The following is a 20389-nucleotide window of genomic DNA, read 5'->3' as shown; positions in this document are numbered from 1 at the left end:
TAAATCCTCCGCACTAACACCTGCAGCACATGGCTTGCAGGATAGTAAAAATGGGTGCAGTATAACGCTCTATCTCCTGGTCAGACATATCTGACCAAGCCTTGTGATCAAGCAGCGCTATACTGGTCCTGACTGAAACTAAAAATTAGCTGCAGGGACCCATTTTCAGCGTATGCAACACACAGTTCCACTCAAAATATGGCAACGTGCAGCACGCAACAGTATGTGACAAACCTCACAAATATTAACAAGTATATAAATGTGAGGTCTCAGAACCACCCCAAGTACAGCTGTATTAGGGCAGATAAGGAAAGGGATAGATATACACTGACAGGTGAGAGAATAAAGTACAGTCAGCACTAGCATAAGTCACATACAATGCAGATATACACATATATACATAAACATGTCATATAATATACTGCACTATTACACTGCATGCAACTTACCCAGATTCAGTGTCTGGGAAGGCTACAGCGCTGTGTACACTGACCTAATGGTGAGGTACGCAGGGGGACTGGACTCACTGCCATCTCCAGAGATTTCTGCTGCACCACAGAGAAAATGGCCGCTGGAGACCTCAGAAGAAGCGTGGCCCGCGGAGGAAGCAGCTCAGCGACGCCAGACTATGGATACTGAAAGGCGCGCTGAGCTGAGGGGAGGAGCCGCTATAACAGGGAAGGCTGTCTCCCCTGGCCGGCTATTAACCCCCGGGACGCCGGCTCCCTGCACCGAACACTAAGTCCCTGGTGGTCTAGTGGACACACGGGGTATGGGGGGCCCGCCGCCACTGCCGGCGCCTCCGGTCTGTCCCCAGAGACCGGAGGCACAGGACTGCATTTCAAATGCGCGGATCACCGCAAGCGGTGACCCGCGCCTTACCTGCTCCCCGTGAATCCGGCAGCAGTCCTGGGCGCCCGCAGAGTCCGGCTAGTACAGACTCTGGGGTCCCGCTGAGATCCCCAGATCTGTACTGGCGTCTCAGCGCCAGCGGGGTGACGGAGCGGCAGCTTAGACGTCCTATGGACAGTCTGACGCTGCCGCTCTGAAGAATCCAAAGGAAAAATAAAAAACTCTGTCCTTTAGAAAAAAATAAAGCTTAGGGGCTGCTAATCAGCTCCCCACTGCACTAAACGGTGACCCGACTCCGGCCGGGCACAACTTAAACTGAGGTGCCTCTGGCTGGGGGTGGGGTTATAGGGAGAGTGGACCCAAGTGCATCCTGGGAGCTAAAAGCTTTAACTGCGTGGTGCCCGGATTTGGTTCCCAACCTATACCCCAAGGTCAACCCTGTGGACCCCCTATGGACCCTGAAGTAGAAAAATTAATTTTTGTCCTCAAAATTCTACACACAATACCCCATAATGACAACATGTAAAAAGTTTAAGATTTTTGCAAATTTAATTAAAAAAAAAAAAAAAAAAACTACTAATAAATCACATGTACATAAGTATTCATAGCCTTTGCCATGAAGCTCAAAATTGAGCTCAGGTGCATCCTGTTTCCGCTAATCATCCTTGAAATGTTCCTACAGCTTAATTGGAGTCCACCTGTGGTAAATTCAGTTGATTGGACATGATATTGAAAGGCATACACCTGTCTAAATAAGGTCCCACACTTGACAGTGCATGCAAGAGCACAAACCAAGCATGAAGTCCAAGGAATTGTCTGAAGACCTCTGAGGCAGGATTGTCTCGAGGCACAAATCTGGGGAAGGTTACAGAAACATATCTGCTGCTTTGAAGGTCCCAATGAGCACAGTGGCCTCCATCACCAGTAAATGGAAGTAGTTCGGAACCACCAGGACTCTTCCTAGAGTTGGCCGGCCGTCTAAACTGAGCGACCGGGGGAGAAGGGCCCTAGTCAGGGAGGTGACCAAGAACCCGATGGTCACTCTGTCAGAGTTACAGCATTCCTCTGTGGAGAGAGGAGAACCTTCCAGAAGGACAACCATCTCTGCAGCAATCCACCAAACAGGCCTGTATTGTAGAGTGGCCAGACGAAAGCCACTCCTTAGTAAAAAGCACATGGCGGCCCGTCTGGAGTTTGCCAAAATGCACCTAAAGGACTCTCAGACCATGAGAAATTAAATTCTCTGGTCTGAGGAGACAAAGATTGAACTCTCTGGCATGAATGCCAGGCGTTATGTTTGGAGGAAACCAGGCACAGCTCATCACCAGGCCAATACCATCCCTACAGCGAAGCATGGTGGTGGCAGCATCATGCTGTGGGGATGTTTTTCAGCAGTAGGAACTGGGAGACTAGTCAGGATATTGGGAAAGATGAATGCAGCAATGTACAGACACATCCTGGATGAAAACCTCCATTGTGGACGCCTATAAACGTAAAAATACTGGCATAAGCTACTTTGGTTTGTACCTAATCATTTGTACTCCTGTTCTTGTATTACGATCAGTTTTATTGTTTTCTCTATTAAAATATTTTTTTATAAATATGTTAATAATCTTAATTCAGGTTTCCAAATGCTTATTAGTATAAAATAACCTACGGTAAAACAAGAGATATGGTAAGAACTTACCTTTGTTATCTCTGTTTCTACGAAGTCCATAGGGTCCACAGGGTTGACCTTGGGGTATAGATGGATCTGGATCCACGGGCACCACGCAGTTAAAGCTTTGCTGCTCACAGGATGCACTTGGGTCCGTCCTCCTCTATACCCCGCCCCCGAGCAACAGGCACCTCAGTTGGTAAGCAGCAAAGGCCGGAGGAGGAGACTAAACAGAGAGAAGGAAGACTGGAACACACAAGAAACCATACTCACAGAAATGGGAGACGGAAAACCGGTGACCAGCCACACAGCCCATTTGAAGCCAGGTGCGTCAGGGCGGGGGCGCCCTGTGGACCCTATGGACTTCGTAGAAACAGAGATAACAAAGGTAAGTTCTTACCATATCTTTTTTTCTACTTCAGGGTCCATAGGGGGTCCACAGGGTTGACCTTGGGGATGTCCCAAAGCAGTTCAACTAAGGGCGGGGACGCTCCTGTGCTGAAAGGAGCACCCGGCGCCCGAAGGATGCATCCTGAGAGGCGAAGGTGTCAAACGCATAGAACCTCAAAAACGTTTGAATTGAAGACCAAGTGGCCGCCTTACACAGCTGAACAGCAGAAGCGCCACGTCTAGCAGCCCAAGAAGGACCCACAGAACGAGTGGAATGGGCCTTAACAGAGGCTGGCACAGGTAAACCCTCCTGTGCATAAACCTCACAAATAACTGAACGAAGCCAACGGGCTAACGTTTGCTTGTTGGAAGGCCAACCCCTCTTGTGAAAGCCGAAGAGGACAAACAATGAATCCGACTTCCTAACCGAAGCAGTCCGGTCCACGTAGATTCTAAGCGCCCGGACTACATCTAAGGAAGCCTCACCAGCTGAAAGATCAGTTGACTGAAAAGCTGGCACAAGCTCCTGATTAATGTGGAACTTTGAGAACACTTTGGGCAAAAATTCAGGACGAGTGCGGAGCACCGCTCTGTCCTGGTGAAAAATCAGAAAAGGGGGGCGACAGGAAAGCGCCCCCAACTCGGACACCCTCCTGGCAGAAGCAATAGCCAGGAGAAAAACGGTCTTGAACGTCAGCCACTTGAGGTCCACCGACTCAAGAGGCTCAAAAGGAGGCCCCTGCAAGACCCGTAGCACCACCGCCAAGTCCCAAGGAGCCACAGGAGGCACAAAGGGAGGCTGGATCCTGAGAACACCCTGGAAAAAGGTGTGAACATCCGGTAGTGTAGCAATCCGTCGCTGAATCCACACAAAGCAGACACATGAACCTTCAGAGGCCAGGCGTAAGCCGAGGTCCAAACCCGATTGAAGGAACTCCAAGATTCTGGAAACCCGGAACACCTGAGGGTCATAATTTCTGGATTCACACCACTGAAAATAAGTGCGCCACACCCTGTGGTAAATCCGTGCGGAAATAGGCTTGCGTGCCCTAAGCATGGTACCATTGACCGAACTGGAGAAACCCCTAGACCTCAAGACGGCTGTCTCAAGAGCCACGCCGTCAAAGACAGCCGACCCAGATCCGGGTAAAGGCAGGGCCCTTGAGACAACTTGTGATTGTGACGGGAGGCCATCAAATCCAGCTCCGGCAGCCCCCATCTGTCCACGAGTAGCTGAAACACCTCTAGGTGAAGCGACCATTCCCCGGGATGCACGTCGTGACAGCTGAGGAAGTCCGCCTCCCAATTGAGGACTCCGGGAATGAAGACTGCCGAGATCGCTGGAATGTGACACTCCGCCCAAGCAAGGATGCGAGACACCTCCAACATCGCTGCCCGACTGCGAGTTCCTCCTTGGTGGTTGATATACTGCACCTGAACCGCCCTTCCGTGAAGAGTGGTGCCGGACGACTGCAGGGCCCTGTATACTGCCCGCAGTTCCAAGATGTTGATGGGGAGAAGTGCTTCTTCCGCAGACCAACGACCCTGAAGCGACAATGAGCCGGTCACTGCTCCCCAACCCCGGAGACTCGCATCCGTCGTGAGCAGGACCCAGTCCGGGATCCAAAAGGGGCGCCCCTCGACCAGATGAGCTGTCTGAAGCCACCAAGCCAAAGACTGCCGAACCTCCGGGGACAACACCAGCATCTGAGAGCGGATCCGGTGAGGTAACCCGTTCCATTCCAATAGAATCAGCCCCTGCAGGGGCCGAGAATGGAACTGGGCAAATTCCACCATGTCGAATGTCGACACCATGGACCCCAGAACTCTCATAGCCGAATGGACCGACAGGCGGCAACTGCTCAGGCAACTGTATCCGCAGTTGCAGGGTGGAGACCTTCTCCGGAGTCAGGAAGATCCTTTGCTGACGAGAATCCAGCAGGGCTCCCAAATGAACCATCCGCTGTGATGGAATCAGGGAGGACTTTTTCCAATTTATCAGCCACCCGTGCGCTTGCAGGCAAGCGATCGTCTGGTGGAGATGTTGAAGCAGTATCTCCGGGGAGCTCGCCGGCAACAGGAGGTCATCCAGATACGGCAGCAGCCGTACATTCTGGTTCCGAAGATGTGCGGCCATGACCGCCATAATCTTCGTGAACACCCTCGGTGCCGTGGAGAGGCCAAAGGGTAACGCCCGGAACTGAGAATGATGTTGACGGATAGCGAACCTCAGATACCGCTGGTGCGAAGGTGCTATCGGAACATGGAGGTAGGCGTCCTTGATATCCAGGGACACCATGTAATCCCCCGGTTCCATCGCCAGAATGATGGAACGTAACGTTTCCATCCTGAATTTGGGAACTCTGAGGAATTTGTTCAGAGACTTCAAGTTGAGGATAGGGCGATGAGAACCATTGGGTTTCTGCACCAGAAACAGAAGAATAGTACCCCATCCCTCGTTGTAATTGAGGAACGGGAACAATGACCCCTGCTTTCAGCAAGGACTCTATAGCTTCCTGAATCTGTAAAGTCTTGGTCGTATCCTGAGGACTCGTGCAGAAAAACTGGTGGGGCGGTCTGTGCCGAAAAGACAGGGCGTACCCCTGGGAGACCACTTCTCGAACCCAGGCATCCGTGGTGGTATTGTGCCAGCACTGGGCAAATAGAAGAAGTCGGCCTCCCACCCTGGGGTCCCCCAGAGGGAGGCCCGTCCCATCAGGCAGAAGGTTTATCCTCCTGCTTGGAAGAAGGGCGCCTGGCACTCCAGGCCTGCTTCTTGGGCTTAGAAGCGGCCTTGGTCGCCGACTGCCTCGGGAAGGACTGACCTTTGGTCTTGCCCTGAACCCGAAAGGACCGAAAGGCAGAGCTCCGTACCTTGGTAGGTGCAGAAGCCGAAGGGAGGAAGGCTGATTTAGACTTAGCCAGAGTATCCACAATTTTGTCTAAGTCTGGACCAAAAAGCAACTCCCCATTAAAAGGTAAGGCCTCCAGTCCCTTTTTGGAATCAGCGTCAGCTCTCCAAGACCTCAGCCACAAGGACTGACGCGCCGACACAGCTGCAGCCGACACCCGAGAGGTCAGCAGGCTTGCATCTAACGACGCTTCCCCAATGTAGGAAGCCGCATCCCTCATTTGTCCTATCAACGCTCGCTGGATCTCCGGCGCATATTCCGGAAAGGTATCCTATAAAGCGTTGGCCCAGCTCTCGATGGTCTTAGCCACCCAAGAGATGGCCATGGACGGACAGGCCACCGCCCCCGATAGAGAGTAGATAGACTTTAAACAAGTCTCCACTTTCCTGTCCGTGGGATCTTTCAGAGAGGAGATAGACGGCAAAGGCAGAGTAGCGCTTTTAATTAAGCGGGTAACGTGGGAATCCACCGCAGGCGGAGTTTCCCACTTCCTGCAATGAGCCTCAGGAAAAGGATAGTTTGAAGCCAACCGCTTCTGCGGTTGGAACCTCTTGCTGGGCAACTGCCAGGCCCCTGCCATATGATCCGTTAACTGATCGGACAGGGGAAAAACCGTCAAAGCTACTTTGGCCTTCTTAAAATTTGGGTACTTTGACCTGGGGACAGGCACATCCTCATCAATGTGAAGGATGGCCCGCACCGCCCTAACCAAAGCCAGCACATTAATGGAAGACTTAGCCTCCACCTCCTGGGCCCCGGCATCTTAGTCAGAGTCCTCATTGATCTCCCCGTCATCCGAAGACACGTCCGTGTACTGAGCCGCCAGTGAAGCCGGAATGGGTCGCTTGGACGCCCGTGGGGGCAAATCACTGTGCAACATTGATTGAAAGGCCGATGACTAAGCCGCCAGGCTCTGAACAGAGCTGGAGAGGACATCCACCCAGGGAGGGGGTACCGCCTGAGGATACCCCTGAAAAGGTACCATCGACTGCTGCGGCACCGTGGGGGATTGCACAAATACAGGCAAACCCGCATAAGGACCCACAGTCTGAGACCCAGGAGGAGACTGCACCAAACGCGTCCTACCCGGGGAACAGGGGATGGTAGGCTGGGGCAACGCCCTAGAAGGGGCTGCAGTCGGGACCGCCAGCCGGTCCGCGATCGACGCCAGCACTTGCGTAAACATCGCCCACGGAGGATCCTGCGCTACCGGGGGTTTAGAGGGTCCAGGTACCAGCTGGCACCGCCCGCACAGACCGTCCTGAGACAAATCCGCCCAGTCAACTCCTGCCGAACAGCGTCGGCAGGAAAACAACACAGGAGCCACAGAGTGCTCATTCTCCTCATCAGACATGACACAAACTTTTCGCAATAAAAGTGTAACACCGAAACGAGGTAAGGCGTATAACACCTACGCACTCCCAAGCATGCAACACAAACAGCCCACAAAATGGTACTGAATAGCATACCGCAGTATGTGACGGACCTCACAAATACGTAGATCTATACAAGTGAGGTACACAGAAAGAACACCCCTCCCCTACGCACCTGTGGGCCGTAGGAGAAGGAAAGGGATAGGTAAAAAGCTGACAGTAACTAGAAATAAGCACAAACAGCAGCACTAGCAATAGTCACATACCATGCAGGAAGTTATACTCACTGCAACTTCAGCTACAATCAACCTCCCAGATTCAGTGTCTGGGAGGGCTATAGCGCTGCAAACACTGTCCTGATCAGGGGAGATGTACGCAGGGGGACCGGTCCACTGGAAGCCTGCCTGGGAGCTCTGCGTTGCTGCCTATGAAGATGGCCGCCGGAGAGCTCTGAAGAGGAGTGGCCGAGAGAGCACAGCCCAGCGACGCCAGCACGCTTGAGAGAAGGCGCGCTGGGCTGAGGGGAGGAGCCACTCAAGCAGGGAAGGCTGCCTCCCCTGCTAGTATGAAACCCCAAGGACGCCGTTCCCTGCCGGCCTTACACCCTGGTGGTCCAGCGGACACGCGGGGTAATCCACAGAGGGGGAAGCCCGCCGCCGCTACTAGCACCGCCGGCCTGTCCCCAGAGACCGGCGGCTAAAAGACTGCATTTGTCCCCGCACGTAGCGCGAAGCGCTGCACGCGGCTTACCTGGCCCCTGCTGTCCGGCAGCAGTCAGTGGGAGCTCCCGGAGCCACGCTGGTACTGGCTCCGGAGTCCCGCTGCGATCCCCGGATCAATACCGGCGTTGAAGCGCCAGCGGGGCTGTTGGAGCGGCAGCGTGGACGTCCAGATGGACAGTCCATTGCTGCCACTCTGAAGATTGTATTATTTATTTTATTTTTTTTACTATCTTCTTTTAAAAATTAAGGTTAGGGGCTGCTTATGCAGCCCCACTGCGCAGGGTGACCCGACTCCGGCCGGGCACCAACTAAAACTGAGGTGCCTGTGGCTCGGGGGCGGGGTATAGAGGAGGACGGACCCAAGTGCATCCTGGGAGCAGCAAAGCTTTAACTGTGTGGTGCCCGTGGATCCAGATCCAGATTTACCCCAAGGTCAACCCTGTGGACCCCCTATGGACCCTGAAGTAGAAATGTATTTTAATAAAGTATTATTAATATTGATTTAGCTCATTTGGAAAGATCTGTTGGTTATATAAGGGATTCTGACCCACATGTCAGCACTGCTTTTCTTTCTTGTTATGATGAATCGCACAAACTGGAGTCAGTCAACCTGTTAAGGTGCCCATCCACTAGCAGACATGAAAACGACTGCACGATTAAGACATTGTAATCGTGCAGTCGTTTGTCAGTCTGTGATGAGCCTGCACTAAACGAGCAGTCGTTTAGTGAGGCTCATCAATCATCTGCAAACATGCTCAAACTGACGTTATTTTCAGGTTGACCAGCATGTTTGCATGATGATAGATGTCTAGACGACCAGCGGGCACGCACATCGATGGTCGTTTTAGACATTTTTGCAAACGATTGAACGATCGTTATCGTTCAATCACTCAACTCAATCGTCTAGTGGATTTACCTTTACCTTTAGAGATAAATCTGGGTACTAACAAGACTGCTAACACGTTACCTTTGTTTTCTGCTTCTTGGGAGTCTGGGAGGCTCTTCATGGGGGTTTTGAAATATATCCATGAATATTGGTTCAAACTTCTTGAAGATTACAGTAGAAACTTCAAAATTTCTCTCCAGCCTTTCAACTCGTTCTCTGAATTCGTGGGGAAGGTTAGACATGTCCATCCACTTCTTCATTTTATTAAAGAACTGTATCAGACTGCAGGACATATGAATACAAATACAATTAGCTATGCTATGTGCATTAGAATACAAGTTTTTAGATCAAAAGTGGAGACACCAACCTCAACTTGGCAGAACGGAGAATACGTGTAAGTGACACTCCATTACCCTCCATGATGCCTCTTCCAACAGTTGGAATTACACCTTTCCGACAAGCAGCATATAAAGCACATGCCAGCCAGTGCTTTACTTCTCCCTATGAGCAAAAACAAAAACATTTTAAAAAATAACTGTAGAAATTAAAAATAGGCCTATCATCACAATTCTCAGCATGGCCTTTAATAAAAAAAAAAAAAAAAAAAAAAAAAAGACATTCAAACTACTTGCTCAAATTAAGTAATCTGCTTATGTTTTAATCAGGTGGCATTATCTTGCACCACACACAAGGTTACAGACACTCTATCCTCAATTTACTTCAAAATAGTATTCCCTTATAACATATATTGTTAGGATAGCAATATGTTGAATCTTACATATGCAGTGACCGCGCTCAGCGGAAAAAAAAAAAGTGACTGTCCCTCTGGACCTTTCACTTAAAAAAAAAAACTGGGGTCAGAGGTTTTTTTTATGGGTTGCATTGGAATTAAGGTTTTATGTAATCTAAAACAAAGGAATAATGAAGGGAGAAAAAAAAACCAGTAGTGTAATCCAATATACTGTATAGAGCAGCGGTCACCAACCCGTCGCTGGCGGCAGCAATCAGGGTAGCTTGCTTAATGGCGGCAGCACACCTTACGGCACTAAGACACTGCCAGCAGGCTCGCCGCTGACAGCGTTAACAGCAGCACTGACAGCGTTAAGAGCAGTGCTGACAGGTGTTCTTTAGAGCAGTGCTGACCGTCCACTTGTTTGGCACAAGTGTGGGACCAGGCCATCCACTGTCCCACCTGCAGCCATAATACATCCAGCAGAACCCTGCTCACCGCTGACAGCTCTCAAAAGGCATCAGAGGAACAGATTGGGCACTTTCCAACACAGGCTGCGTTGGAAAAAATGGGATTTTGGTACCTAACGGTAAATCCTTTTCTCTGATTCCACAGGGGACACTGGAGGTGCTTACGCTGGGGTATAGAGGCGTGGATAACTGGAGCCGGCACTTTAATTAATTTAGAAGTGTGAAGCTCCTCCCCCTCTATGCCCCATCAGCCCTCAGTTTAGAAAATGAAGACCGAGAGGACATGGAGAACAAGCGGAGTAAGAAAAGGAGAGAAGAACACACAATAACTGAATCATACAACATACGGAACAAGCCGAACAGGCAGGCAAAGAGCGCAGAGGTGGGCGTCCAGTGTACCCTGTGGAATCAGAGAAAAGGATTTACCGGTAGGTACCAAAATCCCATTTTCTCTTTCATCCCCTAGGGGACACTGGAGGTGCTTACGCTGGGGACGTCCCAAAGTTTTTTCCCCATGGGCGGGAGCGCTCTGAGGCGCCTGCAGAACTAGGCGGGCAAAACGGGATGCCCAAGAAGGAAACATATCCACTTTGTAAAACTTGACAAACGTGTGAACTGAAGACCAAGAGGCCGCACGGCACAATTGTGACGAGGAGGCTCCTCTACCGGCCGCCCATGACGTACCCACAGAACGTGTGGAATGAGCCGAAATGGACGAAGGAGGCAGACGGTCGGCACTAACATAAGCCAAATGAATAGTCAGCTGAAGCCAACGTGCCAAAGTCTGCTTAGACGATGGACAACCCCTCCGAACAGCATCATAGAGGACAAAATAAAAAAAATAAAAAACGACAAACTTAAAGAGGGACGCGGTCCTGGCAACGTAGGTGCGGAATGCCGTAAACACATCCAAGGTAGCAGAACCACCAGAGTCCTCCACCAACGACGGTACCACAATAGGCTGATAGATATGAAAAGCCGACACTATATTGGGAAGGAAAGCGGCTACCGTCCGGAGTTCTGCCCTATCAGCATGAAACACAAGGTAAGGTGCTTATCAGACATAGCCCCCCATTCTGAAACTCTACGAGTCGAAGCAAGAGCCAGGAGGAGGACCGTCTTCCAAGACAGGTACTTAAGATCAACATCCTCCAAAAGGTTCAAACATGGGTCGACTGAAGAAACAGAAGCACTAAGATTAGATCCCAGGGAGCTATTGGAGGTACGAAAGGGTGCTGCGCGCCCAAGACCCCTTACAGAATGTCAGCATCTCAGGAAAGAAGGCCAATTTCCTTTGAAAGGAAAATGGAAAGGTCAGAGACTTGCACCTTTAAGGTTCCTAGATGAAGGTCAGAATCCAGACCTGTCTAAAGGAAAAGCAGAAACCGTGGATAAACAAAAAGTCCTAGACAGAAGACCCCGACCGGAACACCATGAGATATAAGCACGCCAGAAGCAATGATCATGCGCAGCCGAAACTGGCTTCCTGGCATGTATCATGGTGGGGATAACCGCGTCTGAGATGCTCCTGCGTCTTAGGATATTGGTTTTAAAGAGCCACCCCGTTAAACGCAGTTGCGCTAAGTTGGGGTGTATGAAAACAAAACCTGCTGTAGAGGATCCGGGCGCATAGGAAAGGACCACGGATCTTCTGTCAATAGGGACCGAAGGTCCGAGAACCAACTTCTCCGAGGCCAGTTGTGAGCCACGAGAATTACAGAGGCGGTCTCTTGTTTATTCCCCTTTTTAGAAGACAAGGAAGACGAGGAATCGGAGGAAAAAGATAAACAAAGTCGTAGATCCACTGACTTGTCAGAGCGGCTACTGCTTCCGCCTGCGGATCTCGAGTTCTTGACACGTATACTGGGAGCTGACAATTCAGTCGTGACGCCACGAGGTTCACCTGAGGATATCCCCATCGATGTATCAGCGCGCTGAACACGTCTGGATGAAGCTTCCATTCTGGACATCCTGTCGACTTAGGTAATCTGGTTCCCATTTGTCCACACCCGGGATGAATACCGCCGACAGGATTACTTACTGGTTCTCGGCCCACCGGAAGATCTGTTACTTCTCGCATAGCCATGCGACTCAGGCCGTTGATGAAAACGACAGCCGTCACGCTGTCGGACTGAACTCTTACCGGATGAGCCCTCTTAGAAACTCTGTTGCCTCTATCAGAGCATTGTTCGCTCTTCCAACGCCTTTATGGCCCACTTCCGTTCTAGAGGGGACCCTTGAACCTGAAAGCGGTAATCGAGGACTACTGCTCTCCATCCTCGGAGGCTGGCATCCGTAGTTACGATGATCCAGTTCCACACTCCAAATCTCCGGCCCGCTAAAAGATTGGTGGATTGCGTCCACCAGAGAAGGCCACTCTGGTAACCAGGCTCAGACGGAACTGTCGTTGTAGAAGCAGATGAGACCCTGACCCCTGGAGTGAAACCAGCCGAACTGTAGTGTCTCTAAAGCAGCTACCATCTTTCCTAAGAGACGCAGACAAAGAAGCATTGACACCTTCTTTGGTCTGAGGACCAGCTGTGCTTGATCTGATAGAAGAGATACTGAAGCAACAGATCGTCCAAATAATGGATTATATTCACTCCTGATGACCGAAGGAGAGCGACCATGACTGCTATGAGTTTGTTGAATATGCGGGGAGCCGAGGATATGATCTTTCAATATGGCAAAATGCAGAAAAGCTTGGTGTGGTTCCCATGGGAAAATGGAGATAAGTATCCCTGATATCCAGGGATAATAGGAACTCCCCTGGTTCCAAGCTCGCAACAACGGACTGCAGAGATTCCATTTTGAAACGACACATCTTTAGATACAGGTTTAAGGACTTGAGGTTCAAGATGGCCATGACCGCACCCTCCGGTCTGGGCACTACAAACAGGCTTGAGTAAAACCCCATACCTCGCTGGTGCTCCGGAACCGGAACTAACACAGATGACACTACTAGAGACCTGATAGCCTCCTGTAGAACTTGAAATTCTTGCAAGTGGGCTCCCACCGAAGGAGACCCCAGGTGGGACGGAAAACCGTCATGCCACCTGTTTCTCAGCTGGTTTAGGCTCTGGTCTACGTGCAACAGTGTGTGGACGACCTCTACCTCCTCTCGGTTGCGTAGGAGCACCTCTGGCTCTACCATGAAAGGAATTAGGGGCTCAAAAGGAATAAGGTCTTCTGGGAACTGGAGCAGTAGACGGGATGAAAGAGAACTTACCGCCCCGTGGCTTGGGATATCCACTTGTCCAATTCCGGGCCAAAAAGCATGTCACCCGTGAATGGTAAACCCTCAACCGCACGCTTGGACTCTGCGTCCGCCTGCCAAACGCGCAGCCACAGAGCTCTGCGTGCGAGCACTAATCTGACTAATATCCTTTGAAGCTTCTCCCAAGTAAACTGCAGACTCACGGATGTGTTCTGCTAATAGATGTAATTCTGCTCTGGAAGTACCAGAGTCCAAACCTGAAATCAGCTGGTCAGCCCAGCAAACCACAGCCTTGTTAACCCCGGCGGTAACAAGGTTAGGACTAAGGGCCTGATTCAGAGCCGGCCGCAATTAGCGCTCGCTCGTCCAGAAAATAGGGGCGGCTATTCAAATGAACCGTTCGCTCTTTGCGGTCTGTTCACGCCTCTATGTCTGAACGAGCGAACAAAACTTGCGGTCGTTTTTTGGAAAAATACGCCCCCTGGCCGCTCGCATCCTACGTCATGTCCGCTATTTATTCGATTAATCGAGTACATCGACCAGCGTATGAACTGCTCGCTATTTTTGTGGTTGGTTTTTGCTACCACAAATTTGCGAGCAGTTCTGGCTATAAAATAACCCAGTGCCGTGGTCAGTGACGTTGCTGTATTAATTATGCACACCCATAAAACGCCCGTTTTGACCTTTAAGCACCCCTGCGTTCTGATCTCCACTCCCCGTTTTCAAGCACCTTCCCCTGTTACCACCCACATACGCCTCCTCCTGTCACTCATATTAGCAGGCTTTCGCTATTTAGCGAACAAACGATTTTCGGCCGCACTGACTTGTTCGCGCATGCGTATTACGTTCCGTACGCATGCGCAGTTGGGCAAACATCGCTCGGAGCGAACGAGCGGCCGCTTACGAGCGGCTCTGAATCAGGCCCTAAGTTGAGCTCCCGTTGTGGTATATATAGATCTTAGTGTTGTCTCCAACTTACGATCCGAAGTGTCCTTTAAAACAGTAGCTCCCGGCACCGGAAGTGCTGTTTTCTTAGGGAGACGGGAAAAAGACATCTACAGGAGGAGGAGTTACCAACTTCTCCATCATGGATGTTGGAAAAGGGAAGCTAGACGGAAAACTACGCCCAGATGCAGAACAGGTGCTTTACCCTCTGCACCATCTCTGGATACACATTAGTCAGTGGACGTGGGATCTGAACCCAGGTCTTGAAATTTGGAATTGTTTCCAGGTCCTGTTAATTTCTTGTAAAACTTCCTGCAATTCACACTCTACGGTATCCTCTGTGGCGACGAAATCTTCGTCCGACTCTTCTGACTGTAGAACAGTCATTAGAGTACGCTTTTGAGACGGGCTTTGGTAGGAAGTGGAGCACCGCTGTACCCATCATCTGAACCAGGGTGTCTAGAGACTTGGTTAAGTCAGCTACCCAGGGAGGTTGAGACCTGCACGCCTCAGCCAACTCCGATGTTAAATTTGACATAACTCCTACCATGTCAGTGACCCATGGCGGAGCAGGAGAGGTAGTAATCTCCATCTGTGAATCCGTTGTTATACAAGCATCACATAATGTGGAACCAGTGGCATGTGGCTTGTTGTTACATTTGGAACAGACAAACAGCCTTTGAGAAGCCTTGGTTCTGTTGGACATGGTACACACAGTCACTCAGAGAAACACAGCATAAAACAGAAAAGACACAGACAAGATAAAACAAGGCGGCTGTGGGACACAGAGGAGAAACCCCCCTCCAACAGATCAGATTCCCCTGCACTTACACCCCAGTTACTTACAGCCTATTTACCAGGGATGTAATCAGGGGATGTACTTGTCCTGCAGCACAGGAATGGCAGCAGGAGAATCCAGCCTTCTGTGTCTTACACTGCAATCTCCTATATAGAGATGCAGTATGAGCTGCTGTGTAATGAAGAGCGGCAGCCCTGCTGTATACAGCCGCTTGCCGCATAGAGACCCGCGCTGCCTTTAAGCTCCGCCCCCTTTATGCCCAAGATTGCTTCTGTGGCCATTAACCACCCCCAGGTGCGCCACACTGCGTGTACAGCGCACCGCTTTACCGCCTCTCTGCCCCGCGTGTAACAGCAGGGAGAGCAGGGCGGAAGGAGGGAGAGCAGGCGCCTGTCAGCTGCCCCGCGTGTAACAGCGGGGAGAGGGAGAGCCCGGCGGGTAGGAGGGAGAGCAGGCGCCTGGTCGCGCCTGTAGCGCACTTATCCCGTGCCCCGCGCTACTGAACAGCAGGGAGAGGGAGTCGCGCTTGTAGTGCACTTTATCAGCTGCCCCGCACCAGGCTGAGCCGGGTGCCGCGCTTACCAGCGGGAGGTGGGAGAGCATAGTGCTCTGCATTAGCTGCCCAGCATTCTAATTATGTAAAACCGCTGGGCAGCGGCGGGGCTGGGAGCCGGGGGATGCGCAGGTGTTACTCATTGCGTGGTCCCCGATGGAGTCTCTCTGCAGCTTCAGCACTTCTCCTTCTTCCATGTTGAGAATGTACTGTGGCGGTAAGGAGCGGTCAGTGCTTTTCATATAAGCGCTGTGCACTCCTTCCTGCCTTCTATAAGGACAGGGCGCCAGGTACCCGGACCCCACCTTTAGAGAGGTGGCGAAGGGTACCTAATGTAGTGTAAAAAGTGTACAAAAATAAATTAACCTAAATAAAAGAAAATAATAAACATATGTGCTGCTGGATCACAGCAGATTCTGACCAGCTCCATGAGGCACATTTTCTAAACTGAGGGCTGATGGGGCATAGAGGGGGAGGAGCTTCACACTTCTAAATTATTTAAAGTGCCGGCTCCAGTTATCCACGCCTCTATACCCCAGCGTAAGCACCTCCAGTGTCCCCTAGTGGATGAAAGAGAAATCGCAGTTAGGAGCTGATTGACTGGCACTTTATCTCCATTCACTTTATCTCTGTATTAAAAAATGCATTGTTGTGTTTCTATGACAAATTTGGTTATTAGGCAGATTTTAGCTCAGGCTTGCCGACTTTCTGGCTGCCCCTTCCGGGAGGGAGCAGTCAGATCGGCATGACAGGGGGGCGTGGCCAGAACAAGGAGGCGGAGCGGCCAGACTACGAGTATTTGTGGGCAGAGCCACGCGATCGCGTCATTTAGGCCCCGCTTCACAATGCCTTGTGAAGTAGGGGGCGGGGCCAAAATGACACGATTCAGCGTGAATCGCGTCACCACTCCCCCACTGCGGGGGGTTCAAAGGTATTTGCGGGGGGGGGGGATAGGAGGGGTGGGTGGCAGCCGGGTGGATTGACTGCCTTCCCGGGAGGTCGGGAGCGGCACCCGATTTTCGGGAGGCTCCCAACCAAATCGGGAGGGTAGGCAAGTATGTTTTAGCTTTCAAAAATAAAATGTGGCTCTTCAAAACTTCTAATTTTTCTCAAATAGCTCCCACCACAATTAAGGTTGGAGATCACTGGTATTGAGTGTAATCCGAAATCTTCCCCAGATGGCAAGAAACCTTCCCATAAAGTCCTTTAAATGCAAATTACAAAGCCCCGCATATATCAGACATAAGGATAAGAGTCTTAAGGGAAGAAAATAGATTAGTGACTAAAATGGCTCTGTATGTTATCCTCTGAGAACTGCAGGTAGGAGTGAAGTGATGTAAAATAAAGAAAAAAGGACAAAGTGTCTAGTGTATAGCGTTCCTGCTAGGCTGTTTTAGCAGGGTGCAGCACCCTGCCCTCCTTCTAGAGGGCAAAAAGCACCCTGCCCTCCAGAAGGAGGGCAAAAAGCACCCTGCCCTCACAGGCTGCGGGTGCAGTCTTCACCCACGGGACGCAGTGTCCCGCGGGTGGAGAAATGTGCGGTGGCCCAGTCACCGCCGGAGAATAGACGCCGGGCGCATGCGCCCGGCATCTGTTCTCCCTGTCTGCAGCGCTTGGGGGCTGCCCGGCATGTCCCCCAAGTATGATGAAAAAGGGACGCGTCTTAGACACGCCCCCTTTTCGACCGCGCGCACAAAGTTGCCCTCTCTAGCTCCGGCACCCTGCCTGCCGCCGGAGCTAGAGTGAACACTAAGTGTATATATATTACATACACGTTTTATGGTGCTAAAATGCATATAGCATATATTAGCAAAAGAAAAATAATTCTGGGTGCAAGATTGTGAATTATCAGTAATGTATAGATGGAAATAGATAACCTGACTATGGCCCCGATTCAGACCCGCTCGTTGCCGGAGGCTCGAAGGTCTGAAAGGCGTTTTTTTTTTTTTTTCATGTGTCCGGCCTTCTGGCCACACACTAAGCTGTGGGTGACTACCCACAGCTTTTGCGAGCGGTCAGGTGATGGTCGCGACCATCGGGCTTGCGACGAGACCCTTGTGGTAGGGTTTCGTCTGCCGCAAGCCCCAGCCCTAATAGAGCCAGAAGCTCACTACTGACATCACTGGTGATGTCAGAAGGACCGCTCACAAACGGCAGGATTTCCTTCAGGATCGCCTCAGTTTGTCCAGCCACCCCCCCCCCCTCCCCGCCTACAAAACGGGGCGAGCTGTCGATCAACATCAACAGCCTCCCCGTTTGTAGCGAGCCTCGGAGCGAGTGAATTTATGTGCAATGCCCCACCATCGACCCACTTGCGAGCAGGCCCTATGTGAGCAGCAGCTCCAGGGAAAATAAACAATGGAAGTAGAGCGGGCTGCACCTGTTTCTAATGTCAACAAAGACTCAAAAATACTATAAATCTGGTAGCTATACCTCCCAACATTTGGTTATCCTGTTGCAGGCCAATGGCATGAAAGGGGAAGGGGCCTCATGTCCACTAGGGACACTGCAGTCTGGGGTGGGGCAGTGCCGAAAAAGCGGGACTGTCCTGCTGAAATTGGAACAGTTGGAAGGTATGGTATAGCAGTCATGAAGCAGATGCCGCCGGTGTTGATGATAGGGGGCCAGCTCCTGTGTGACCCACCAGTAACAGGTTGGGCAGAGGTAGTATACTCACTAGTTAAGGGTCAGGCATAGCAGTGTTCTCCCCAGGATGTTTTCTGCGGGCGCATCGCCCAGCACTTTCCCCCGCTGTGTAACGCTGGCCTCTGAAGTGACTGGAGGCTAAAGAAGCCCCCGATCGCTTCAGAGGCAAGCATTCCCAGTGATGCACTGCGCGGGTGATGTCATGACGTCACCCACGACGTGAGGAGCCTACCCGCGCGCCTGCTGGATCTAGTTAGATCCAGTCAGCGCGAGGCAACGGGAGTGGGAGCGCGAGCGGCCAGCAAGTAAAGGTAAGTTCTGGGCTGGGGCCAGGACCAGTCTGGGGGCACTGCCTAAAGGGCACTATTTAAGCCTGGGGGCACTGCATAAGGGACACTATTTAAACCTGTGGGCACTGCATAAGGGACACTACTTAAACCTGGGGCACTGCATAAGGGGCCAGCCTGGGGGCACTGCATAGAGGCACCATTTAAACCTGGGGCACTGCATAAGGGGCCAGCCTGGGGGCACTGCATAGGGGCACTATTTAAACCTGGGGAAACTGCATAAGGGACACTATTTAAACCTGGGGGCACTGCATAAGGGGCCAGCCTGCGGGCACCGCATAAGGGACCAGCCGGGGGGCACCGCATAAGGGACCAGCCGGGGGGCACCGCATAAGGGACCAGCCGGGCGGCACTACTTCAGCCTGGGGGCACTGCATAAGGGCAAAGCTAAGCTACAGGGAGCAATGCATAAAGGGGAAAACTACAGGGGTCACTGTATAATGGGCACTTTTGACTGAGAGCCAGTGGGGGAGCAGCCTGAGACCTGTTGGGCTGGATTGGTAAGGGAGATACCCCTTTTCCCAGCGCGCACATAACTGTGAAGGCCCCCACCTGGCTACTTTTTCATTCCACCGGCTGGAAAAAAATTCTGGGAACACTGCATAGTGTGACTCACCAGTAACTGGTAAGGGGTCGGGTATAGTTTGTCACACCAGTAAGGGGATGGGCATTAACAGCATCTCAGCCATCATTGGTTGCAAAGCGCATCCACTGGGACCCTCACTTTTGTGAAAGTGGGTCCTCAACCGTAATTTAAGGGATAAAGGAAGAGTTACAGCGCGTAAGTGCGATCACTGCAGTTGTCACTTTAAATGGTCATCATATTGCCCAATGAATGGATATTACAAGTTTCTACATAGTGTCAATTCAGATGACTCAACCGAACAGCATCATGCTGACTGGCATTTTTTATTAAAAGTTAACAGAATTATTTATGCTTTTTTTTACCCTGCATTAGAGTCCACACTAAACTGTAGTTTGGGAAGTGGGATAAGTACAAATATGCAATTAGGTCAAGCTGTAAGGCTACTCAAATTCCTGAAGTGTATATACACCCATCAGCCATAAAACCCCCTGCCAAATATTGTATATGTCCAAGAATAAAAACTTACACAATCACTGTCTGGATAAACGTAGAGTAGACTTAAGTCTAATTGATTGTATACTCCACGTTTATCCAGACAGCGCTTGCGTATTACTCAAAAAAATATATATATTTATTCTTGTTCTAAATGATATAGGTTGGGCGTACCTAGGAGTAAGACAGATCTGCAGTCCTAGGGCGAGAGTTATAACTATTGTGGCTATTGTATAGGTCCCCCTCGTGCCACCAAAATAGCTCAGACTGCTCGAGGGATGGACTCCACAAAACCTCTGAAAAAGTGTCCTGTAGTATCTGTTACAAAGGCATTATCAGCAGATCCTTTAAGTCCTGTAAATTGCAATGTGCGGCCTCCATGCAACACTTTTTTCAGCACATGCTACAAATGCTTGATTGGATACAGATATTAGGAATTTGGAGGCCAAGTCAACACCTTGAACGCTTCGTCATATTCTTCAAACCATTCCTGAACAATTTTTACAGTGTGCCAGGGCTCATTAACTTGCTGAATGAGGCCACTGCCATCAGGGATTACTGTTGCCATGAAGGGGTGTACTTGGTTTACAATAATGTTTAGGTAGATGGTACGTGTCAAAGTAACATCCACATGAATGTCAGGACCCAAGGGCTCCCAACAGCTTTACCCAGAGCATCAAACTGCCTCCACCTGCTTGCCTTCTTCCTATAGCGTATCCTGGTGCCATATCTTTCCCAGACAAATGACAGTCCTGCACCAGGCCATCCACATGATGTAATAGAAAATGTGAGTCTTCAGAACAAGCAACTCT

General features: G+C 50.8%; 1 protein-coding gene across 3 annotated transcripts in view; it reads right to left on the bottom strand.

Moving 5' to 3' along the window:
- Positions 1 to 20389, bottom strand: part of RBL1 (RB transcriptional corepressor like 1) — a 170647-nt gene that overhangs the window by 142832 nt on the left and 7426 nt on the right. For all 3 annotated transcript variants that reach the window (XM_088480668.1, XM_088480670.1, XM_088480669.1), the window contains exons 2-3: positions 9160 to 9293; positions 8874 to 9074 (exon numbers count right to left, since the gene is read on the bottom strand). In XM_088480668.1, the coding sequence (XP_088336794.1) occupies positions 8874 to 9074; positions 9160 to 9293 (335 nt within the window). The remainder of the gene's footprint in view (positions 1 to 8873; positions 9075 to 9159; positions 9294 to 20389) is intronic.

Source organism: Taudactylus pleione, unplaced genomic scaffold, assembly GCF_031769625.1.
Source record: "Taudactylus pleione unplaced genomic scaffold, aTauple2 ptg000256l, whole genome shotgun sequence".
Lineage (NCBI taxonomy): Eukaryota > Metazoa > Chordata > Amphibia > Anura > Myobatrachidae > Taudactylus > Taudactylus pleione.
Note: the sequence above shows the minus strand (reverse complement) of the source record. Positions and strands in the feature narration are given on the sequence as shown.